The 27,333-nt window shown below is 29.6% G+C and overlaps 2 protein-coding genes across 2 annotated transcripts; one reads left to right on the top strand and one right to left on the bottom strand.

Moving 5' to 3' along the window:
• The first annotated feature begins 17,953 nt into the window (after positions 1-17,953).
• LOC108915843 (eukaryotic translation initiation factor 4E-1A-like) lies at positions 17,954-19,237 on the top strand. The gene is made up of 5 exons (XM_018721990.1): positions 17,954-18,038; positions 18,284-18,459; positions 18,513-18,690; positions 18,748-18,835; positions 18,933-19,237. Exons 1-5 carry the CDS (start codon positions 18,012-18,014, stop codon positions 19,094-19,096), a joined length of 633 nt encoding a protein of 210 aa, XP_018577506.1. The 5' UTR covers positions 17,954-18,011; the 3' UTR covers positions 19,097-19,237.
• Positions 19,238-21,796: 2,559 nt separating this feature from the next.
• On the bottom strand, positions 21,797-27,030 carry LOC108915819 (fas-associated death domain protein). Its single transcript, XM_018721962.2, has 3 exons — positions 26,955-27,030; positions 26,384-26,892; positions 21,797-26,223 (listed from the first exon to the last, which is right to left on the bottom strand). The coding sequence occupies exons 2-3, from the start codon at positions 26,739-26,741 to the stop codon at positions 25,922-25,924; spliced, it is 660 nt and encodes a 219-aa protein (XP_018577478.1). The 5' UTR covers positions 26,742-26,892; positions 26,955-27,030; the 3' UTR covers positions 21,797-25,921.
• Positions 27,031-27,333: the final 303 nt, after the last annotated feature.

Genomic DNA, 27,333 nt, shown 5'->3' with positions numbered 1-27,333 from the left:
TACAAGAACTAGAAAACCGTTTCAAAATATGTAGACAATTCCTTGATTAAGAGATTTGACTGGAATTAAAGCCCTTAATATCATATCCGCTTGTCACTAAAACTATCACTAAAATTCTGGATGAGCCATATTTAGGTTGTCATTTGAATAACTTTATGAAACAATTTCATTGGACAGTCGCAGTATGCAAAGTAGTAGGAACAAAGGCAGTAAGTATACAGGGTGTCCCATTAATATTTCGAAAAAAATCAGGGGGAGTTTTCTTGACCAAAAATAAGAAAGAAATTTCCTATAAACCTACGTCCGTAAATGCTTCGTTTCGGAGATACAGGGTGTTGAAATTTAGAGAAAATACAAGGTTTATCCTAATATCTGGAGAATTAATTCCGATTTTTTTGAAATTTGATATGTTCGTTTATAAAAACTGTAGACGTCTTCTGACGTAATTTGATTTATTTTATTTATTCCAGCGGCGTCCGGGGACTCCTGTTGATATTAATAAGTAAACATATGACTGGTTAAAGCCACATTACATTCAATAAAAGGTCTAATTAAGTGAATACGCTGTAGTAAATTTCATTCACTTCCGTCAGCGCATTATGAAGATATAGCAGAAAATATTTTTTTTGGAAACTCTAGCACCCTGTATCTCGAGTCCCGCAGGAAAAAAGTTTTTAGAGCAAACTACTTATTTTTTGGTAATGAGTCTAGTCCTGCAGTCTCTGTATTTAAAGTGAAATCACTCTGTATATACAATTATTCATAAGTTTAATGTAATTTTCATGTAATTTTACACTTTGCTGAAAACTGTTGCAATGCTGTTTTAAAGATATACAATGCAGAGCACTTTTTATAGACTCTCATTCCATAGAACTGAAAATATTTATAAAATTTGGTCAGGACATAATCAATTAGATCTTGGCAGCTGTAGAACACTCAGATATGCATACGCATATGCAGGAAGAATACTAACTGATGTAATTTTACATTTATGTACAAATGTATTTATTTTATTATTTTATATTTATGTTATAGGTAAATATAATTACACACAATTTAATGTTGATATGCTTTCGTGCAAAGTTATTGTAATTTTCATGTAATTTTACACCGACGACTGATATAATACTTCAACTCGCTTTTTGCTATGCAAATTGAAGAAATCTTAAAACTTATTCTTGTCATATGTAAAGGCAACAACAAATGCTTTAGTTGCATTATTATCGGTTAGTATTTTCGTTGTACCTAATTGTACTGTAATTATTTTGTAAATTTACCACTTTTTGATAAACTTCAAATAATTTCACATAATACTTATTCAAATATTGTAAACCTATTTTAGTTGTAAAAATTACATTTTATTTGACACTGATCGATGACAAGAACTAAAATAATGACAGTAATGACATCTACGATAAAAATTAATTTGTAGGCAATTTGCAGCAGATTAGAAGTCGACTAAATTTAACGATGGATTCGAGGACTACCCCGACAATAATTGGTTTTCTATAGCCCTGAAGGCATTGCAATAAAAGTCAGCACACTTGAAACTACCAGCAAAGAAAAACACCACTTCCTCAGCCTCTTCGCGTAATTAAAGAACTGATCAATTCGGAAAGAACGGAATTTGTTAGTTTCGAGTACCCGCCAATAGTTTACCGGAAGCCGCCGTCTCTGTTTAATGAGGAAACAATAGGTCGAACAGAGACAAACGCTTTCATTAAAATAGTTGGAGAACATCTAGTAAAACACAGATTTCCTCGGAAAAACTTAATTGAAGCAGCTATCTGGGAAGCAAGGCATTTAAGCCGATCCATTTCCTTGCAGCGTATGTCTCTGCGCTATCTATGTCTACGTTTTTTGACTGGCAAAAGTTTATATTGCTCTCAGTAATATGTTAATAAAAAAAATCGTCAAATCAAGAAATGCGCGAATGATTTATTCTATAGGCACTTTTTTACAGAGCACTTAAAAAATAAGCTAAATAACTACCGTGCTTTGGGTGAACAATTAATTAATCAAAATAAAGAAAAATGATAATCATATTTTCCTGATGGCCTTAAGAAACTGAGTTTAGTTAATTAGTTTGAAAAATACTGTTTCTATGTATGTTTGAACTAAAACAAAAGATTTACTTCCTCCCAATTTAGAAATTACGGTTTACAATATATGAATCATATTTCTAGTTAGTTTAAAAAGTGTAATATGTAGTTATGTAATTGTTTACTAGCACTACTAGCACACTAAAATAACAAACAGGTGTTTACAAACTAGGAGAGGATATTTTAATGGTAACTAGAATAAACGTTTTAAATAATCAAAATATTCAAAACTGCAAAACTGTGCTTAAAATTAATAAATATATAAATATGGAAATTGATAAAAACTTGTTGAGAACCTCTGGAATTGTCCCTACATAAAAAGAGGTGCATAATGTGTCCGTAGATAACGCTCCGTTTACTTTTTGTCTCATTTTTTATAAACAGAAAAACTGCTAGTTCCGTTCTAAGTTATGAACATGGTGCTCACATATGGAATCATAAATGAAAGCTATGGGTTAGTTGTAGATGTTTCTGTACCGCGTATTATGTATACACTTGGAAATAGAACCAGCCGGCTTATCGATGGAGTCATAAGTTCCAAAAATGTTTCTTCGTATTATTGTGGTAAGCTATGAGGTATTCAAAAAATTATGTAATGCGAAAAAATTTTGTTTACTTTTCAAATATCCTCCCAAAATTTGTAAACACCCCGTATCAATACACATATCAATCTTCGCATATTATGTGTGGCATTTATTTCCGAACAAGAAATCTACTCTTAGAGCATCTTAAAATATCAACTCAATATCCAGGGTGATTTCACTTTAAATACTATAATCTTCATTATGCGCTGACGGATTTGAAAGAAATTTACTACAACTACAAATTATGCACTTAACTGCTTCACACTCAAACACTCAAAGTGACAGCTATTATTAATTTTGTCAAACAATAACAAAAACGCCAACTTGCTAATTTATGTTTAGATAGTGAATAGTGAATCTAAAAACTAAAAAAAAATTTTATAATAAAATTGGTACAAAAAAAGCTGAGTGCATAATTTCTGCTATTTTTCAAATTATTGAAACCGGATTACGCCATGCAATAAATCGATTTTATTTTTTTACCCGAAAAAGGTGCGTCATAAGAAAAGACAGATACCTTTTCTCCTCCAAATTGAACAAGGAATTAAAAAATAATTTTTATTTTAAGAAAAATCAGTGGCGTATCATTTTGTATTTTAAAAATATTCAAAGACATGCCTGTACGCACGCCACTGGTGTAACTAAAAACAATATTTTTATCGTAAAACATGTATTGTTGTTAATTGCCAAAGCTTGTAAAATTTCATTAAAATATTCTGACAGGTTTCCGCAATATTTATAAATTTGCATTTTTTTTATTAAAACTTTATAACCCTGTAGATCAGAAACTAAGCGTTTTCGAAATATGGTATATTAAGGAAATATTTCACAAATCACTTGTACTTTAACCTCCTGCAAGGAATGCATCGACTTATCAAACACCCTTTATAATTTAGTAGCATTCTATATCAAACATTTAAATTATTATTTCGCCTCCTGTATTTAAACTTAACGGACTACTTGTTATTATGATGTGTTATTATTTCAAACGCCAACTATTGACATACAATCATCTTAAAAATTTTTATAAAGTTTTTTATAATAATTATTGCAAAAACTTCATTATTATAAAAACATAAACTAACTCGTAACTGAAATCTTTCCTATACTGAAGAAAAAACTAAGTACTCCAAAAGTTCTCTTCCCTATGCGATTATAATCAGTGTATTACTGGACGCATTTAGGTTTTGCCAAAACTACTATCCAACAATCTCCACTTTAATAATAATAATAGTTAGATATTACAATTAAAATATTAAAATGAATGTCAATTCCCTCCTTAATTTTCGACATCCCCTATTTATCACAGCGCGTGGTATACAGAAACAAATAAATATTCAAATTAATAACAGACACACCTCAAGAATCTTAAAAGATAAATTTAAAATATCTCGTTTAACGGTGAGGCAACTTCTTTTTCCCATCGGCTTATCCACTCGACCTAATTAATAACAACGCCGAAGTAACTTATGCTGCAGACGTTAAATTTACCTTCGGCTCACTTCATTTACCTCACCTTAAGCCTGATTACTTTTGTTGTTTAATTGGATTCCTGGCGTGCTTCGGCACTTCCGCGTTGAGTTATTATTTAATTTATAAAATCGACGGTACAACTTTTGCTTTATGGGCCGTTTAATTTTAATTTTATTGTTTAAAAGTATTTAGTAAAAATGTTTGTGTATAGTAAAATATTCAGGTTGGTAAAAGAAGTTCATTTTGAGATATGTCTTTTTTCGGCATTGAGAAGACGTATTCTTTAACGATTAAAAAAAATACACGGAAATAAATTTTAAAGGACAATCTAAATATTAAGTATGGGTCTCGAAATTAAATTTATTAAATGGATACTTGTTCCAGAAGCAACAAAATTAGGTACATTTATTTTAATACTGAAAATCTAACATGGTCAAAAAAATGTATGGTTTACTAAAGTGTTTCAGAATAAAGTAATTACACTCTAGAGATAAGGGTGTGGGTCTTTGGTTTTCATGGTACAGGGAATTAAATTTATTTTTTTTAAGATTTCCTTATTTTTGTCCAAAATTTCCTTAAGGACGTTCGATACACCTCTTACGGGGCGGGTGGTGCGGAGAGTATGCCTATGTTTATACACGGGAGTCTTGTTGCAGTACCAACTTTACGTAAATTAATTTCAGCGAACTAAGTATGCTATTTAGAATGAAATTTATACAACACATATTAGCTTGCATATTTTTTTCGTGTTTAATACACGTCAGTTCACTTTTTATTTGAATAAAAGCGTCTATTTATTCATTACGAGCTTGTAAAATTATGGATGAAATCTGGCAACATTGCCATGGCGTGGTGGTAAAAGTTGGGTCAACTGTCATTACTGTCAACTTTGCGCGAATTCCGTAAACATGAATGAACAACCAAGGTACAAAGGAAAAGTAATGACTGAAAAGTATAAAATGAGTGTAAAACAGAATGTGGATTGATGAGAAAAAAATAAAATGTGCAAACCGAGAATCCATATGATAACTATCAAGAAGTTCAATGTATGATAGTGAGACGTCGACTTGTCAAATTGAAGATTATGACATAACAACTAAACTGTTCGTTTTGCAAAGAGATCCTTTCAATTTTTGTTTCAAATTGCTAGTATATTGCTTTAGATCACGAAAAATTTATTTAATATTAATTATTACTACATATATTTTCGACTGGAATAATTTTATAATCTATAATTGAGCTATTCAAATATAACGCATCAGTCGAAGCATTAAATACAGCGTACAGTGTTGCCATATTTCCTTTCATTGGATCAGATGTTTGTTCAAATTTGTCAAAACGTTATCTATTCATTCCATTATCTCAATAATTACATTGTAAGTGCATATTTTTATTGTTTTAAAATGTTTAGTAATATTTAATTCTTTAATTACAATTTTATTTTCCCGATCCTAACCATTTTTAAGAGCAATATTCACGTTTGATTAAAGTTTTTTCCCAACTCCCATAAGAGCCTGTGTAAAAGAACATAATTTTTAAATTCATTTTTCAAAAAAACTACGTTGTCAATCAATCTGATATTTTTACACAAGTCAGTTTGCATATTTATTAACAGATTTCAATTGCTTTGAAAACATTCTTACCATTTTTCTTTTGGTATCGAACCTCCTTAAGCGTCTACTTTAAAATGCTGTATAAAAATGTATTTTTGAAATCTCGAACAATCAATTCGTGTTTTGAGAAAGAAAACGGAAAAATTACACTTGTGGTCAACCAAGTTTTTTTGAGGTAGATATACTTCAAATTTTACAGACTATAAAATAATATTGCTCAAAAAACAATTATAAAACGTAAGTAAATTACATGACACATAAAGCTAAAAATAAAAAATAAATAACAATAATTGTAAAATTTTAAATATCTAGAGGTTTCTTTCAAAATTTTAACATGCTATCTAGCAGTACTAGAAAAATTGGCAAAATTTATTTAAAAAAGAATTTTTACGCCATTTCACATCAAAAACAAAAGATAATAGATCGATCATTCAAAAACCCTATTTTTTAATATTTAGATCTTAGTTACGTTTTTCTGAAATACCCTGCTAATTACCGTAGGAGGAGATTTTGAACAACTGTTGTGATTTTTGGTAATTTGCTTAGTTTTGTAATAATTTTTTATCATGTTGCCACTTTCTTTAATGTTCTCCATCATCAAACGCCATTTATCTAGAAAACAGTTCGCGTTAGAGCTATTGATGCAGAATACCTTTTTTGTGTAGAAAACATTGACGGTTTAAAATACGTTTTCAAATGCACATTTTTCCAGAGTCGTAAAAATTAGGGGCAAAATAACGTCACGTAATCCTAAAATCTCCATAAAAATTGAAACAGCGCACAAAAGTAGCTAATGTTATTATAATACTTGTACAAAATTTGAGTTTTGTATCTCAAACGGTTCCTGAGATATCGTCAAAAAATTGAAAAAAATTCTTTTTTTTTAAACCTTGTATCTCGAAAACGGTGCGTTTGCGGACCCATGTTTACTACGACTTTTTGCTTCTAGTATTATGTACATTTGTTAATTATAATACACCCTGTATATTCATGAAATTTTGTATTTCAATCCCCAGTAACTCGATACAAATTATTGTATAAATTGGCGAATGCGCTGGTCATACTAATTTAACTCGACTAACACGAAAAAATCTCATAGTAAGTAGAATAATTGTAAGTTTGAAAAAATTAATAATCTGATAATAAATTTCCAGAAAATCCATTATTAAAGATACAAAATAGAAATCAGTCAACAGATTGAAGCAGTTTTTAGTAATTTGATTTAAGATATTATAATCTATTATTTAAGGAATATTTCCATTGAAATTTGGATACTAAATTACATTAACATTTTCGAAAATTTCTTCTACGATATTAGATGAATTATATACCTAGACGTATAATAAATAATAGTCCTTTAAAGAATAATACCTACGAAAGTAGTACCTACAAATATACCTATAATTCATCATAAGTACTTTATTGATACTGTGACATCATACATTTTGAGATATGAGTTTACCTAAATATTAAATACCTAATAAAAAAACAATATTTCCTTTAAGACAAATATCACTATCTACTTATTCAGCAAATTTTCAGAGAAATGGACAGGTACATGAAAAAATATGTAATACTACACAACCAAAAGCTAATTCTTTCATTTCCATAACTTTTGTAAGCAATTAAGAAGTAGCAGACAAAATTTAGTCAATTAAAATGTTGTCTTATGATTTGTGTGTAGAAGTCTGGGAAAGAATTCAGGAGACAGGTTGCGTTAAAAGAGTTATATTTTACACAAGATTTACAACTATACTTAAAACTGAAAATAACGAGTAAATGAAAATTTTATGAAAGAGTTTATGATCGTGCAGTGCAAGAATGTTTGCTAGCAAAATGAAAACGAGGAAGTAAAGCAAGATGTACATTCACGTAAAAAACGAGCCAGTTTCAGATTCTGACATTACTCGGGAAAAATTCTAAGATTTCATATCTTTTTCCACTGATTATAAAGTTTCTTAATTATCGTAATAGGCGGAAATATGCTTTCCTCAAAATGTAACAAAAAATTTTAACGGAATGTTTTTAGTTTGGTAGTAAATTTGTGAAAATATAAATTAGTTGCCCAAACAAGGTTAATTTCTAATATATCATCATTGTTTGCAAAGCAAATAAATCTTACTTGTTTTTGTTTAGTGTAATGAATATCCATGTAATTAAACCATATTAGAAGCTAGATCTTAATAAGGTCTACAATATTTCTATATTCATAATGTCAAAAGTATCAAATAAGTATTCTTGAGTGAAAAAACTGATCTGTAATTTTCAGAAATTCAACTGTTAATATGTGGTATTTCAATCAAATTTAAAAGGTACCAATAATTTAGTGTTCTTTTCGCGGATTATAATGCTGGTCTTTATCAGACTGAAATCGTGAATGTTGTTTCAATGATAATAATTCGTATTCCATAACCAACCTGTTCACCTGACTTTAACTCCATCGAGCATAGTACAGTTTCACCAAATATTCAAATATTGAGCCTTCTAAGTTTACAAATAATCCTGTACTTTAATAAAAAAAAGAGTAGTGGGCGTTCTTTAATAAACTCTGTATATGGCATAAGTATGCAAAATTTCTCTTGACTCACCCTGTATGTAGTTTCCAAAATCTTTCATGGTGTCGACATTCTAGGAAATTTCTCCTACCGGTTGACAAATTTCTATACTATTTAAGTGAATGTTTACCTCAATAAGATAAACTGTTAGCTCAATATTTATTAATTAATTTGAATTAATAATAATATCTCTACTCCTCATTCTAACTACAAGAATTAGTCCAGAAGTCGGAGACTTGTGCGGGAGAGGAGGCGGCATATTATTATTAAGCAGGCCGCATTTGCGCCCAGGAACGACTTATGTTGGTAGGCCCTAACCACCATTCAGTGCAGGAATGAGGGAAACCTGGAAAACCTCATTAATTAGGGGGGGTGGTCAAATGCCAACCGGTGTCAATCTCTCACATTGACCCAAGCCAACATTTTTCCACCCTACCATACCTGCCCAGAGGGGGCCAATCCTCCGCACAAGCATAGCTAATCTACGGTCTACCGGCCGCGGGATTCGAAACCCGGGCAGATAGCACACATTGATTTAAGTACTGACGCCTTATACCGTGCGGCTATCGACCGAAATTAATGTGATACATTTTTTTGAAACTTCAAAGTCCCGTATCTGAAAACCAGTTAGATCCTTGGTTAATTAAAGTCATTTTGGTCTAAGACAACCTCCAAAATTCATGACAAAGTCTCAGGAAATAGCATTTTATCAAAATTTTAAAGGGATCCTTCGCGAGAAAATACATTGTATAGTACACCTTTTAAACAGATAAATATCATAAGTCGTAATTCCAATTCGACGGAATTGCGTTACTCAGCAATACTGGTACTTTTATCCGGCAGAACGGTCCACGTATTCCCACTTGGGGTTATTCCCAGGATTAGTTTATCGCACGTATAGGGGGAGATAACAAATGGAAGGGAATCTGTAGAAGAACTAAAAGCGATAGTTGTCAATAGCCATTAAATATATGGGAAGGTCATCTCCCGAATACTATCGAGACTGTTTCCGTTCCAAGGGAAATATAAGGACGACTCTAAAATGAAAAAGGTCAAAGGTTTCGAAGCTCGTTATTTATATTTTATGGTTTCCGAGTTGCTACAGTGTCCGCAAAAAGTCGGCACTGCATACGCATTCTTTTATTATTTACTTTTCTCAAATCATTAAGAGGTTACAAATTAGGTATTTAGAATTCAACTAGTTCTTTGATGTCGAAAATCATTTAAAAATAATAATAATTAATCCATATTTTTAGATATTTAAAATTATTATAAAATAAAAGGTAGATTGAAAATTCTTAAGAAGTATTGATTCAATATATTGCAGTGACGAACTAAATTATTTAGTATGTGAGTCACTATCATTTCATTTGAAAATTAAACTTCTTGTTTCGTAGAATAAAATTTGATAAGTTCATTAAGGAAATTCCCAAATTTTGTGGCTTCAGTGGAACAGAAAGAGATAGGGACAGAGAAAATGAAGATAATATTAATACCTGTATGGAATATATTGTGTTTTATATAATTATTTATTTGTGGTATTAAGTTACTTTTTAAAATTATTATATCAGTAATATTAATACAGTTAATTATGTATTAATTAAAAATTTTAAATTAATAACGCCTTACGCCAAAAGAATCAGTCAAGGGGTTGATTTTATATACCTACATATTTTTACGTTTCAAAATGCTATCTAATTTAGATTTCAAAGGTCTTTTACTTAAAATGAAAACAGAGAGTTTACAGCGACAAATTGTATACTCGTGAAGAATTATCCATTTCATAGTGTGAGATATTTTTAATTAAGCAAAACTAAATTTATAGAACTGACTTTATTTATAGAACTGACTTGACTGACACTTTTGAGTATAAGAAGTTATTTATTTAAAAAATTTTATTGTAGCAACAATACAAGGTTTTACAATATAAGTAATTTAAATTTAGTAAGAGTATTCAAAGAAATTACTGCCCTTGTATATCAAGACAGGATTTTGACATAATATTTACGAAGTTAACTTATCGACCAAAATCTATTTATAAGGCATCATACATAATAAAAATGAAATCAAACTTTCGTCAAACAGATTCTGGTAAATTTATGATCCTAATAAAATTCCCCAATAAAAATAAATATGGCATGACTTCTAAAAATTACAAACAACTATTTCTTTTTATAAAACTGGACAAATATACGTATTTTCAAAAATTTCACTTTTCATATCATCTTTTACGTAACTAGCTAGTCTACAAACATTACAGAATAGAATAATTTGTGACAACATTATTCTAACACATCAAGGCAGACACTGATCTATTCCTCTTATATTAATTTTTTTGAAGCATAAAGACAAATGTATTATAAAATATTAAGAACAGCTGATGCTCGAAAGAACTTAAAAATTAAATGCAAAGGCTGGAAATATAACATTTTAAAAGATTACATAAAACAGAGTTATGGCATGCAGTGACAGGCGATTGTCATTTCTTTTTAAATGAAGTTATATATATTTTTTCATCTTGTAAAGACATTTTCTGAATTCAACAATATATGACATTTCAATTTTTACCTCGATTTTTGCAATTATATAAATACAAATAACAATTTTCAGATGAGGAAAAAACATAAATTCGCTTTAAGTAAACCACCTCACTTTTATATATTATTTGAAAAAAATCATGAATGTTACTTCCCATTAAGACCAATAATTAATTAGGTAGGTAATTCCATTAATTCTTCTTGTAATAAATTGGATATATTTTTTTTAATTATTATCAAACTTCTTAATAAACATTGGGATTTGTACATTAAAAAAGTAAATATATATTCGGAAACTTTCTTTAATTGATTTTAATATTAATTAATTAATATAGAAGACTGATATTATGGCAAATATTGATATGATTGGTCTACTTACTAATGTCATTAAATAATAATAACTAATAGGTATAAAAATTACATACCCATTTTCAATTAAATAATAAATTTTATCGACAAGATTTCGGTATGGCAATTTCAACAATTTTAAGTAATATCCTTATGAATTTTTTAGAAAAAAATTATGTTAACAATTTAAATAAAAATACCACCATTTAGTGGAGAACAGACGAGATTTTTGCAGTTTGGCCTTTTTCGATTGAGAAATTAAATATGTTTCTGGATAATAATAACAAATAATTAAATCCACTTTAGAAAGAGAAAATAATACATTATTCTGAATATTTTAATTGAAACAAAATATTTACAAAAAGTTTATTGGAAAATTACATGTTTTTACGTTCGAGGTAAATAGATTTATATTGTCTGAAGCTATTTATTGGTTTTCGTTTTTTTCTTTATTTTTTGGGTATTTGGCCACTTGTGAAAAAAAAATTAAAATTTAGTAAAATAAACCCTTTCCTCAAATGGATCATGGTTATTTTTATGAAAATAATTTTGCCTGACAAAAAATCTAACACTGAAAAATGCAGATAAATAAAAAATACAAAAAGGTCCGGTGTTTTCAGTTCGTTTTTTAAGTTTTTCTTGAAAATCAGGCTTTTTTCGAAAAAGAGACTAGTAATTTGTAGAGAATTGAAAGAATCCGAAAATATGATTGTTACCGTAAAGCAGTGACGTACCATTTTATTTAGAAAAATATGCCACTCAGACTTTGGACAATGTTTACATAAATATATGTGCCCAATTTCAAATTATTTCACATACTAGTTTTTAAATTAATTCAAAAAATTTAAAATGTTGGTCACCGTTTGTGAATCACCCTGTATATGTATTAAAAGTATTAATATACACTGCTGACATCTCTAGCTATGGAAGTAGCTAAACAAACAAAAAACTGTAAAACTTAATTAACATGATTCTCAGTTTGATTTTTCGAAAAGTAAACACCTTATACGAAATGTAATGTAAATTTTTTCATTTGTCTACTTTTATTTTGGTTAAGTTAAACTAGTTTTTATAAAGGTAATTGTTTAAGTGATTTTTAAATATTTTTCACAGGTGTCAAAATACAAAAGAACAATTAATGATTAACATATTGTGATATAACACTTTAACATATATGAATATTTACATAGGTATGTACTGTTCTATGCAGCAACGAATTGTCTGAAAATGTTTCCATGACCTTCAATCAATTCATAACATTTACGATCGCAGCCCCAAATAAATTTACTCTTAATTCCATATATATTACACGATTACAACAAATGAAATTATGCCCAATTTACAACGGTATTAAATTTTATAATAAACTTCCTGGATAAATCAAAAATTTTCTAAACACACGTTCTTTTGAGAACGTTTTTGTTGAATTTTAGCATATTTATATGAATATAAGGTTTTCAGATGTTATGTGAATTGTAAGTGTAATTATAGACGTATTTAGATCTATTTTATATTTTTCGTATTGGTTTTTGACAAGGACAATAAATATTATTTAAAAAAAAATCGTGCATTTAACATCAACCCACTACAATCTACTTTTACAATGAACTTTTATTGTTCTAGAGACTCGAGAACGCTCTATCCCATCGCCATAAAAGAACTACTCATGCATATACACGCAATCCTACCCCTATAAACATGCCAGGATTCAAAATCGCTAGCCTTAAACATACAGTGGTGTGCTGCCGTCTGGCACGAGAACTTTGCTGCTACCCTGGAGCGGCCGTGGGGGCGGTGGTGAAATTCGCGTCGCGACGCGTCGACTACTGAAGGCGACGCGGGCGTCTTTGCATTTATATACGCGCCGTTTTCGGTTTGACCATTGCGCGCGCTCTCGACCCCATTCACTTTGAAGTTTGCGGGCGCTATTCTTTTTTCTGGCACAAAAGGCCTTTAAAATATTTTATTTTTCCGCTGCGAAATGGGTCGGATAGGAAAAAAAACTGGATTTTCTTCCAGGCTTTCTTTCAGCGGTTCCACACCGCACAGTTGTTGGGTCTGTCTTCACACTTAATGGAGAATTTTCTTTTAAGTAATTGCGGAGGATGAGGTGAAATAAGTCAGTAGTAATTTATTTATTTATTTAAGTGAACAGCCGCCCTGACACAAGAATCCAAATATAAGGTAGGACACAATTACAGATATTTTTAGTTAAAACAATTTAAAAACTAGTTATTTGTTTAACTAGGAAGTAAAGTACAAGATTTAATGCCTAGGCTCTTATTTAATAGACGAGGCGTAGCCGAGTCTATTAAAGCAGCCAAGGCATTAAATCTACTTTACTGCCAAGTTACACACATATTTTTTTCGCCAATGAATTTTAATTTTGTCATAATAGCAAACAAAGCTATTTATTTTATACTATTAAAATTGTATGGTACTTCTTTCATGAATAATAATAATTTCATCAAGTCATCTGTGGTGGCTACGGGAGGAGCGTTATTAAGTAAATAACTTATTAGGTGCACAGTAATCGCCATATTGTTCCTATTTAAATACATAAAAATAACTATTTATTATTTGAGATGAAAACATTCACATTAACTCTGCTAGAAATTATTGAATCAGCAAAGTAGATAGAGTGTAATTTATTTCCAAAAAAAATTGAAGATGTAGGTATCGGCAAACACATAAAAAATTATTGATTGGAAATATTGACTGGAAATAACATTGTCTTTTTCAGAAAATGTACTATTGGTATATTTTTCTGAATTAAGCAAAGGTGTTAAAGATGCTCAGAGCTACTTTGAATGTCTACAATAATATCGAAATTGGAAAGTATCTAAAATTAAAAGTATTCTTGAAACGGCAGTCGGATATACCTATATTTCGTTAAAATTATTAATTATTACTACCTATTTTTTGAATTACAAAAGATTTTCGAAACGTTAGCAAAATGTTTGTTTATGTTCATAAGAAGTCATTTTTCTTGAAAACGGTTGACTTTAGAGCAATGAACCAAGAGAACTCTTTTTGTGTAAAATTCATTGGTGCTCTAGAATGTGCTGTCAAATGTCAATTTTTCCAGTGGCGTAAAAGTTAGGGGGGAAAACCCTTACGATACCTTAAAATCTCCACCACTGGCACGTCCAATGAATTCGAGAAGGGTGCGAAACAGTAGCTATTAATAGTGGTAATGTGTGTACAAAAGCTCAGTCGTGTAGTTCAAACGGTTCCTAAGATATTGGCAAAAAAACTAAAATAAAAATTAAAGCTTTGACACCGTGTATCTCGAAAACGAAAGCCCGGAGAGAAAAATGGAGGAATTTTTTTTTTCTTTTTAAAGAGGAATTTACAGTTTTCTGTTGCGATACTTATTTAGGAACACCCTGTATTTATTTTCGAAATTATAACCTAATATTTAGGTATTTCAAAACAGGAAACCAAGTACATATAAAGTTTGCACAAAATTTGCATTAATTTTAGGGAAAAAATAATTTTTCGTCAATTTTAATATAAAATCCATTATCAGCGACAACAAAATCCTATACAGGGTGTCCCGAAATTCATGCAACAAAATTAGGTCACAGATTCTTAAGACAAATTTCGGGGACCCTTATTTTTTATTTTTACCAAGTAGCCCCCTCTTTCGGTGTTACAGCCCCCTGAAGTCCGCCCCTAAGAATAATCTTTTTTTATACCTCAGAACCCTGTTGTACGAGAATCACTAAATTTGGTACACAGGGGTTTGATGACATGTGGAATCTGATGGTGCTATGTTTTTTGGCGGGGAACCCCCTTAAGACAATTTTTCGTAGGCCCCCTTGTCTTTGGAGCCAAAAAAATTTGGTCGCATATTTAAATTTCTTAAAAATTATCAGTCCAGTAGAAAACCATTAAATTTAGAAACTTTTTTTGTCTCTTTATACTTTTTTCGTAAAAAGCAATGTTTTCGAGAAAAATGTCAAAATGTGATCGAATGCATATCGTGATTCGCCATTTTCCTCAAAAACATTGCGTTTTACGAAAAAAATATCAAGAAACAAAAAAGTTTCTAAATTCAATGACTAGCAAACTAATAATTTAAAAAAAAAATCAAATTTGCGACCATATTTTTCTGGTTCCAAAGACAAGGGAGCCCACGAAAAAGTGTCTTAAGGGGGTTTCTCGGCAAAAAGCGTAGCACTGTAAGATTCCACATGTCATAAAACCACTGTGTACCAAATTTAGTGATTCTCGTACATGATATTGAGATATAAAAAAGACTTCTTAGGGGCAGACTTCAGGAGGCTGTACCTCTGAAAGAGGGGGCCAGTTGGCAAAAAGAAAAAATACGGGTTCCCTAAATTTGTCTTAAGAATCTATGACCAAATTTTGTTGCATGAATTTCGGGACACCCTGTATGTATTCAATTCCAAAACAAGAAACCAAGTAGATATTACTTAAAGTTTATAAAAAACTGCAAACATTTTGGTAGACTAATTATTTTTCGTAATTTTAAATATCAATATAGTAATCAGCGACCCCAAAAACCTATGTTTACCAGTTTTCTAATCTTAGACAATTTTTACTTTAGATAATTAGGTTGTGTCATTTTCCCCATAGTCTGTCATGGATATGGTTTTATATGCCACTCTCACTACTGTTACTAGGTATCTGTATCACAATGCAGAAAGCTCTTTAATTACCTTACTATATGCACTATATTCACTGGCCACATCAAGACAGATCATTAATTAGAGAGATAATTATCGTTAACACGGTTAATAATAATAAATTAGTAATTTTACCGGTAAATCGAGTAGTAGACCAGGTCGATAATTAACAATAATTCGCATTTGAAAATGCGATATTTGAACTTTTCAGCTCGCGAGACATCGATTAAAAAGAAAACATCAAAATCGCACCACTAGAAGCCGAGATAATCAAAATTAGTAGCCGAGCTCTCGACCTCCCACCACTACCTCCCATACATTTTTCCTAAATTTCATGCTCGGTCCAATAGTTTTAATTTAATCGACATTTTATATGGGTTGCACAAAGGCGCAAGTTTTACAAATTCAGTTCCGGAAAGTACTCGGAATGACAAAATATTTGTTTAAAAAACAGCCCTCCAGACCTCGTAGTTACGCCACAAATGCCGGTCAACTTCGATCGACTATATATAGGTATAACCCTGGAACCAATTTAACGAATCACCACGTTTTTTTTTTCAAAGAAGCGTCTTTCCGAGTACTTTAAAACCATAATTAAAAAAAATAATTATAATGAATTTTAAAGTTTGAGTGGCCTTTTTTATCTGATAAAGTATCTAGAAGTTTTAATTTAGGCTCAGCTCAATTTGCAAAAATTTCAATTTTTTTTCAAAAATTTGGATTGCAAAATTATTATTCGAAAACTATGGAACCGATTTTAACGAAAATTGGTGTGATGTTTTATTATATTAAAAACATTTTTTGGCCAAGTTTGGCCTACCTATAAGTACTTTTAAAAAAATCGCAAAAGTATTGTGATTTTTTCACTTTTTTTGTTTTTGCTATATTTGCAAAAATTATGTTGTATTTTTTTATTTGAAACGTATAATTAATTAAGAAATTTTCTCTAAAATGAATAGTTTTTGAACTGTGTTGAAAAAAAGAGAAAAAAAATGGAATTTTTTCCAACTGTTTCACCATTTGTTTAATAAGTTTAGCACACATTTTGAAGCGCGCACATAGTGAAATTATGTTTTGTTATATCATTTTGGAGCCATTAAAGCAAAAATTAGCGATACTATGTATATAAAACATCTAAAGTACCTACACCAAAACAGATCCCGCCAGGTCTATATATAAATATCACTTTTACTTTTTCATATTCATAAATTAGTACGAAGTTTTTTGTTTTTGTTTTTTTATTTTAACATTATTATTCAACATTTCGATAAAAGTGCTAAATATAAAATATTAACATAATTATGGTTCTTACCTTGATGAAGAATGCACGCTAAATTCTCTTCCATATCTATAATAGTTATTCCATCAATTTCTCAAATACTCAATCTATAGGTAAAAAATTTAAAATAGTACACGTTAAGAAGTATACATATAGGTACTTTTTCAAAGTAAACGAAAGAGATATGTTTTTTTTAATTTAAGTAGGTATTATTTTATTTCTTCCTCCTATATAAAAACTTATTGCATTTGTTTACTGTTTTTGTAATTGCAAATATCCAATGTAGGTATATCCAGGTATATCAGGTATTAAATAGGAACAATTTATTTAGAAAATTCTTGAGAAAAGCTTTCTTTCCCGAAATTAACAATAACAAACAGGCATATTGTATATTATCAGTTTCAAGTGATTTTATTGTTTTAAGTAAGTTAAAATTCTTTATATAAATCCTAAATTTTCATAAAATAACTTGTGAAATATAGACATTTTCAAGATTTTCCAATGATTATTTTAACCATTCATTTAATATAAAATTTCTTAGCAACAAACATGACAGATTTCATTTTGTTATGCTGTCAAATACTTGCATTATACTGCAGTATTTTAAATTAAGTATATATTCCAGACATGACCGTAAGTTAAACAAACTAATTTCTTAAATACTTTTATTATCTTTACCCGCCAATTTTTGCTACAATTAAATGCCGAGAACTTCATCACATCACATAATTTTAAAACAACCACAAAATGATGGCCTAGTTAGTAACTAAACCTAAATCTAGTGACATTTCTTTCCCTAATCCATGTTGTGTTGGCTAAGTTAACCTGCAACTTTCTTTTGTAGGCTTGCAGTTCGGCTATCAAAATGTCTACGAATTCAGTGGAAAATGAGGTAAAAATACATGTAACATTAGAACCTAATAGCATGAATGTCATCTGTAATAACTAGTTACCCGACTTTTTCAATATTGTGTTCTTTTATAACTGTTTCTCTGGCAACCCAAGTACCCTTAATTTACTGCCATATTGTAAAATACAATAAAAAATTAAGAATTAGGTGCTTTCTCCTCTTTTCCGACACAGTGAGCTGTGAGTTATTTGAAACTTAAGTTGATTTAACAAATGACTTTATTTTAGATCGAAAAAAACGACCAAAAGAGCGATAACGAATTGGAGATTCCAATGGACTATTCGATAAAACATCCTCTGCAGAACTGTTGGACACTGTGGTACTACGAAAATGACAGAACGCAGTCGTGGGCACAAAATCAGAAGGAAATTGCTTCGTTTCAAACAGTGGAAGATTTTTGGAGGTATTTGGAGACAAATTATTAATTATATGTTATAGTGACGTGATACATTTCAGCCTGTACAATCACATCAAACCTGCAAGTGAACTGAGACAAGGCTCTGATTATTCCCTTTTCAAGAAAGGAATCAAACCCATGTGGGAAGATGAAGCTAATAGGAGAGGTGGTCGGTGGCTTCTCAGTTTAGACAGGAAACAAAGAACCAACGAATTGGATCGATATTGGTTGGACATTGTAAGTTTTTAAACATTTTGAGATCGTTGCATTAAATTAATTGTGTTTTTGTTAAAGATTTTATGCTTAATTGGAGAAGCTTTCGAAAATTCTGATGAAGTTTGTGGGGCTGTTGTAAATATCAGGCAGAAAGGTGATAAAATAGGTAAGTGAGAACAGTGTGTGCACAATTCCATCGGGTGTTAAAATTATTAATATAAGCGTTTATATGTTACTTTTTTTAATATTAATTATGTTTCAAGGAATTTGGACCTCAGATGCACAAAACGGTGTAGCAGTTTTGGAAATAGGAAGGAAATTGAAAGAAAGGTTGCGCATACCGTCGAGAACGATTTTAGGATATCAAGTGCATAAAGATACGATCGAAAAGACAGGTTCAGTCTCTAAATACTCTTACACTGTTTAGCGGGCTAAACAATGATCCTAGCTCAGAGTTAAATATTGATTAATGTTAACTTTATTTTTAATTGTATTTTGTATTCTCTTTTTTTTAGAATGAATTAATTTTGAGTTTGAATGGTTTATTATTATACTCGTTTTGGAATTATTTATTGTTTCTTCTTGCTGATGAATGATTTTCTGTCTTGTTATAAGAAAAAGATATAACTTGTTTACAATATATTTTATAATTTTAACACATGTAATTTCTAACCTTGTGTATTTATATATAAATTCATTATATATTATTAATAAAATCACTTTTATAATTTTAATTTTACGGTTTTGTGGATATTTGAGTTCAGAAGTATAGTTTCTTTTTTACTTTCACTTTTTCATAGAATCGGGGACGTATTTTCCTAAGGGCGTAAGGGGCGATTGTCTGGGGTGGTCGAAGGGCTGTCCCTCTACGTTTTTTTGCGCCGATATTTTACATTTACTAACAGGTACTAGGGTCCCGATCACATTCTCCTAGAGCGCATAATATAGAAATACATTCCTCCATAGAATTAATATTTTCCATTCATATTTTTATATTCATTATACAAAAAATATCCAAATGATAAGACTCCTTTAAGCCCAATGTTTTATAGCAACTTTTTTTACTATATCACCTTAAATTTTGTACTAACTTTTCCAAACGCCCTGTATATTGAAAAACTAAGTGCATTCTGCATATTAAACAATTTAACCAAAAGATACCTGCAAATTTTAAGTAACAATTTTAAGACGAGACGATATTTTGAAAACTCATGTTCTGTAGTCTACAGAGAGAATAAAAAAGAATATTACAAATATAAAGAAAATAGTTTTCTTAATCATAGATCTTGTAAAGTTTAATTTTTGAAATATGGGATGTGAAAGTAGAATTTACAATTTTTTTTGTAAATATACAGTGTGCCATATTGAAACGATTTTCATATTTATTTTTTTTCAACATGGAGGAATTGATGAAATTTACCTCACATTATTTTGTCTCGAAAAACTAATCTTCGATGTATTCGTTCCAAATTTATCAAAATTTTTTATTTAGATTTCTATGCTTATTAAATTATCGTACACTCTAAATGTCATTAGATCCTGTGAAATCCACCTAGTTATTTAAATTTAAACTATTACCACCACGTATTACACTAGAACATTATTAGAGTTTTAATCCCTTGCCTCTAGTTATTTCTAGGCTTCTCAAGTGCACAAAATTCAAACAAATTCTGATTTAATTTTTTTCAGAATGTTGATACAAATACATCTGACATGCTCTTTCACAGTTGCGATTACAAGTATAATAAATTCTAATAATATTACGTTTATCTCCTTTTCAACATTTGCCAAAACGAAAATGTTTTTTAAAGTTTGGCGTTTTGGGTGTTCCTATGCATTTTTAACAATTAATTTGTCATAATAAAATTAAAATTGTAATGTTTTAATTTTGACGCAACAACTTATCGAGTTAGGTGTGACAAGGTAATGGTATAATAGTTTCAATAACTAGGTGGATTTCACAGGGTCTAATGACGGTTAGAGTGTATAATAATTCAATAGACATGGAAATCTAAATAAAAAATTTAGATAAATTTGAAACGAATACGTTGAAGATGAATTTTTCAAGACAAAACGTCTGAATCTGATTCGGGCTGAGGCAGTACAGTATATTGGGGATCATGAAGGTTTGCAAAAATGTAGAATTTCTAGGGCCGTATTTAAAAATATGAAGTTGATGATCCTGCAAAGATGAAACGTTACATATAAAAATTGCATGGCAAAAAGTTGCCCTGAGCAAGTGTTTTTTTTTCAAAACAGAGTTGAAATGAAACAAAAGTGGATTTCCAAAATTTCGTTTTTTTTTTCAAATATTTCGAAAACTAATCATATTATCCTTGGTTTTTTAGAGGCATAATGTTAGTCCTCCAAAAAAAAATGAAACGTTACATATAAAAATTGATTATGCCATTCGATAGAGGGCAAAAAATTGTCATGAGAATGTGTTCTTTTCAATATCACCTCAAACAAGGCTGAAATGAAACAAAATGGGATTTCCCAAATTTCGTTTTTTTCAAATATTTCGACTAATCATGTTAAGCCTTGATTTTTGAGGCATAATGTTGATCCCCTGATTACGCAACTTTGCCCCTATTTAAGCTAGTTCATATTTCTTATTATTTCTGAGATCTCTGTAGTGAAATGCGAATTTGTAACAGCCTGTAGCTTATTTGTTATTCTGTCCTACAAAGCAAATTTTAATGTTTATTTTTAGGCATTTTGGATATTAAAAAAAACATTTTTAGGAATTTCATCTTGAATTGTATCTCAGAAACTAAGCAATCCATGTTATAAGGACTTTTTTTTGAATTTCAGTTCCATAGTAACATTTGATATATACCTACAATTTGGGACACTATATACCTACAAAAAATATTGGTAACGATACTTATATTTTGAATTCACTTATCATTTATTTGAATCTGTTTAATATTTTTTTTTAGTCTCTAAATTCGATATACACTTTTATTTACAAAAGTGACCTACTACTTATCTGTTATCTATATAGTAAATCAGCTTTCGAGTATTTTTTCTGGGTACAATGATATCAATTAAAAACTGATTTTCCTAGGAAATTATTTGTTTTTTATGACAAAAGATTAAGACTAGTAAATAAAATTCAACACGATTAAACTTGGTTACAATTTTTAATTGTAGGTACATTATTGCAATATTAAAAAAACATTAATACATGAATCAGAATACGACTGTAGCCAGATCTTGGTGTCGGATGGGATAGAGAACAATGAATTAAAGGTCTAAAAATACATTTTATTTGATAAATATATTACAGTAATCAACAACAAATTAAACGATAATATAAAATTAAAAAACAAGGACCCCAATGTTAAAATACAATCAATCTTTTATTTTATTTTATTATATAAAAATAAATTGAAAAAAAATCCTAAAAATCTTATCAAATGTCAATGTTTTTTAATATTAAAAACCTACAAGCAAGTTATGTAGAAAGGTAGTAAAAATTAAAAATGATGTATGTATCTGAATATGACTTATTTGAAAAACACAAATTTGATATATTGAAATAAAATAATCTTTAAAAAAAATAAAATTCATGTTCTAACATCACCTTTGACAAAGAGCAACATTTAAGTATTTTAAGTATTACATTTAGGTAATATTTTTATTTCAATATATAAATTTTTCAAAAGTTTTGTGTTTTATGTATAATTTTCTTATTAATATTCATTAATTCCATATAAAATGTGGCCACTTAAATAGGCAATTAAAATCAATTGTCAAAATGTAGAAATAGCTCAAATTTATCTATCGTGGCTATATTTATGCGTTATTTTGTGTCAAAGGTGACGTCAGAATAACAAAAGTAAGATATTTCTGTGAAAGACTACATGATTTCGATATGTCAGCTTCGTGATTTTCGATTAATAATATTTAAATATATAAGATAATTTTCAATTCTTGTTTTAGTTAATTACTATAGCTGTTCTCTAGATATTTCCCAGAGGGCAGTAGTTTCCCACAATATCATAGGTTAAGAATCATGTCTATGAGGTTAGATATCTTTCGCATACTTAGGTTTTTGATATAAAAGAACATTGACTTTCTTTAATAAATTTTGAAGATTTTTTTTATATATATTTTAATTAGCTGAATATATTTAAAATAAACAAAAGTCAATAACATAAAAAAAACCTATAATCCTAATAAAATCATAGAGCACCTTCTATTTTCTTTCAGAATAATTTATAAAAAGGCCATTGTAATGTTCTGCATTTGATGTGATGTATCACTTTATTTTATCACAAATATTTTTGTCAAAAGCCATAAAACAAATTGAAAACTGAATTAAGTTAGTAAAAATTAGTATCTTAACACCAATGGAACGTGGAAACCATGTCACTTTTTAAAGAATCATTTCTATGCTCACATAGAGAACTTTCATTATGAAGAAAACAAAGATTTCCGACCCTGAAATCTCGAAACTCATTTTTATTTCTTATAAAATATGTGTAAAATATATTTTACAAAATTTTGATGTGTTTTAGTTACAATTACTATAAAATATGTACAATGGAATATTAATATCAAATTAAAATGTAATTAGATATAACTACAAAGAAAATGTAATGTCGCAAAAAATAAAAAAGGACTTGGTTGTATCTAAAAAATTTGGTATTTATATGCAACCATTCTTGAGATCTCAACGTCGGCCACATTCATTTATATTTTTAATATAACAAATTTCATTTAATCCGTTAACGCCTAAAGGGACGTATTTTTTTTCATTTTTCAATGGCAATGAAAAAAAAGATTGTAAAAAAATTAAAAAATTACGGGGTTTCAGAAAAAATTTTATAGAACAAAAAGTTCTTGAAATTCATGAGAATACACAAATTTTTTCAGAATTTTTGGAATTTTAAAAAAACAGCCAAATTTGAGTCTCAAAAAATTGTACAAAAATTTGAGCGGTTTCTTTGCATAATTTTAACAACTTTATCTATAAAATTTTTTCGGAAGCTCCACCATTTTCAAGAAAAAAAAAAATCCTAAAAATTTTGAGGTTTTTTCCTTTGAACCGGCATTTTGGTCACTAAGGCCTCAAAAAAAATTTTTTGGATGCATGCATCTTCAAGTTTAGGGTCGTATGCCAAGATATTTTCAGTCCACTTCATCCTTATCCGATTTCAATGCAGAAATCGTTTGAAAAAAAATTTTAAGTGAAAAATTCGGTCTTTTTTGAGGAATATGATCACATATTCTGAAAGTTCAGATGATTTTATGTCGGAAATGTTAATTTTTTTATTTTTTTACGATCATTTTTTCATTGCAGCTGTTGAAAAATAAAAAAAAAATATGTCCCTTCAGGCGTTAACGGGTAAAAATTTGTTCATGCCTATGTGGGCTTAGAACCATCTTCAAAAAAAGTTAGATCCTACATTTCCTTATAAAAATATTACCATTTTAATTTTCACCAAACAGATAAAAGTAGCCTTACACTAATCCTCAAATAATGCAAGATACTATTTATTTCAGATCTATATATTTCTACTTGTCTCTATTATCTGCTGCAATTATCCTTTGTAGACATAAAATAAACACATACTAGACAAATAAAAACTGGCTAAAATTTTTAAAGCAAATATTGATTCAAAGACCTGTTATTAATGAAATGTATCCTGTTTGTTTTTTTTAGGAAATACATTCTGTTTGTTTTTGTTAAGATAAGTGCTAGGTTGCAGGAATTTATCAACAGGCTATAGCTGACACTGCATTATTTCGCTTAAATTAAAATCTCAAATGTTGAGTAATTTTTCACTAAAAATAAATCACATTGCAACTTTCTACTGATTATCACAACAGTTATCATTAAACAGCAAACCAGTTTATAGATATTTCATGATAATCCTTTTAACTGCTGGATATATGACTCATATTATTAGGTATGCCAAAATGGTGTAAATAATCTTTATTAATACATACAAATAGCAAATGAAAAAGAGGGCAGCAATATGATACAAAATATTTACTTTTGCTTCTTTCTACTAGTGATGGGAGAATTCAAATGAAAAAAAGTACCAGCCGATTCTTAAATCTCTTAAAAGCACTCGCTGTTCTCGAACACTTGCCGAAAGTACTCAAATACTTTTAGTTCTCGATAGTTGCCAGGTTACCTACAAAATATCATGCGAGGTGTCGAGTTCTCGAGTGCGGGAAATATTCGAATGAATTTAAATCAACTACTGACTTAGCGTAAGTATCGAATAAATCGAAAGAATTGAAATACTTTTAGTCCACGGTGGTTATTAAAAACCATTGACTTGAATAAACGGATGACTCGTAAACACAAACAATGTCAAATATTCTGCATCTACCCACATATTGTTTATGATTTTAAAAATACTTATTGCAAAGGAAAGAACACATTGAAATAATAAACTTTGTTGGAAAATGTATTTGAAAAGCAGCAAATTTAAATAATTCTGCACAAAACTTGATATAATAAAAACGTTCTTCATTCAACGTTCAATCTTTCGTTTGGCACTCGGTTCTCGATTCACTGTATTCAGATAATCATTTGATTCTTAGAAGTATCCGAGAACCCAGTACTTGATTCTAAGAAATACTTGCATCTGCCAATCACTAATTTCTACTCAATTTTAGTGGTTATTACCATTTTCATCGGTTACATTAAAATCACATTAAAAAACTATGTTAAAAATGTTTCCTTGTATAATGTTCCCAATCAATATTGAGAATAATAAAATAATAATAATAATAATAATATAGTGAATTTGCATCAAAACTTCGGGCTGAACAGATAACCTATAATTGGTTATCAAAGCATTCCAAATCTATGAGTAAAAATGAAGAATTTTTGATTACAGCATTCTTAATAAAATTAATGTTTTACAACCATATTTATCATCTTGTACCAGTTATGAATATATATAATAGCTAATATCTAAAGCAACACAGACGGGTGCATTTAAATATTAGACAAATTATAATTCCATAGCAGAATTATATATTATATAACTATAGTTAGTTTATTAAGTCGGGAGATTCAATGAATATAAACACAAATAATCACATACATTAATACACTACACTAGATACATACCTGTAACAATCACATAATCAAATCATCTCCCGAATTAGCACACTTGAAGTTAGAGAGTAAAATTTAACGGCATTTTTCACTTATTTGCATTTTTACATTGAAAAATGCTGTTAAAAATCGTGTCACATTGTGAGTAAAGTTCAAAATATGTTACAGAGAGCTGTACATGGCAAATATTTCTTGGACTTTCATACTTAAATCTTTTCGGCGAGCCTCATCTAGTGCTTGCGTAAGCTTATATTTCCAATATGGAGGATCACAAATTTGTCTGTGGTATATGATAACTTGTCGAGTTATTTCTTCTATATTACTGCGGTGTTGGTATTCTAACTGATCTATATATCCTTCTCCGATTTTTAGAGCTCTTGCAAAATCTTTCCATTTCTGGCCTATTTCTCTACAGATGAGATCATACACCCTTCCTGTGGGATCCGTGTCTATTACTGGTAGAACTAAAACGAGAAAGATAGGTTAGTGTTTGTAGCCTTTTACCTGCAACTAAAATATGGCCAAAAATAAAACGATATAGGATGCAGCCTTTAACTTTGGAGAAATATAAAGGTAGAACAGTTTGATTTCTAAGCTAATATCAAATATTGTATTCCTTCTTACCTCTACCAATATTATTTGCAGGGCCAACATTTTGGTTCATGGGTTCAACCGGTGCAGCAACATTTTGCCTAACTGGTTCGGCTTGTGTAGGTACATTAAAATGATTAATCAGCTCGATTATATCATTATTTTGCAATACATTTGCAATGTATCCTAAGGAGCTGATATCGTTAGGGCTTATAACGTCTCGTTTTTCTAATATCTTGATAAGATTCATAAGATTATGAATCCTGTCGTACCTTCTGTCGGAAAAAATTTCATTTCTAAAGTGCTGTTTTAAAATATTCAACTCGTTATCACGGCAAGAAATACCTATCAGAGTGTTACGAAGATGTGAATATTTTTCTTCCTTAGTCATAGTTTTATGATTGATAATAATTATTAATTAGAAATATATATCCACTTCGCACTACTGAATAATAAAAATGAATAAAACTCACTAAAGTGAACTATAGTCATTAGTCTTGTATGTATTTTATACGGAACTCTGGCCTAACAAGTCTGTGGGCCTAAAATACGAACTTGAATGTCAAAAAAGAAAAATATATTTGATATTTTGTAAATACAATACCTGTAACTAACATCTGTATCCCCTGTATCCTCTATGACCATAGATAAAATTCTATGATGATTATTTGTAGTGATGGGACTACTCGAATGAAAATTATCGATTATATCGATTATGAAAATCTCTCGAGATATCTCGAGTGGNCAGGTTTGAAAATTGATTGATTTGTTAAAATGTATTTGAAAAATAAATGTTAATAAATATGAGCTACACCAAAATTAGTTGGAAACTGTTATTTGTTATGCCAAAAATCGTAAAACTGATCATTTTTAAGTTGTTACTCAATATCATTAATAAATTTGAATATAATTTAATTTTCTACAACCTGTACTCGTACCTATCTCTAAACCGTTAATTGATCCAATCGTCACATTTTAGCCTC

This window comes from Anoplophora glabripennis, unplaced genomic scaffold (genome assembly GCF_000390285.2).
Source record: "Anoplophora glabripennis isolate ALB-LARVAE unplaced genomic scaffold, Agla_2.0 scaffold36, whole genome shotgun sequence".
Classification (NCBI taxonomy): Eukaryota; Metazoa; Arthropoda; class Insecta; order Coleoptera; family Cerambycidae; genus Anoplophora; species Anoplophora glabripennis.
Note: the sequence above shows the minus strand (reverse complement) of the source record. Positions and strands in the feature narration are given on the sequence as shown.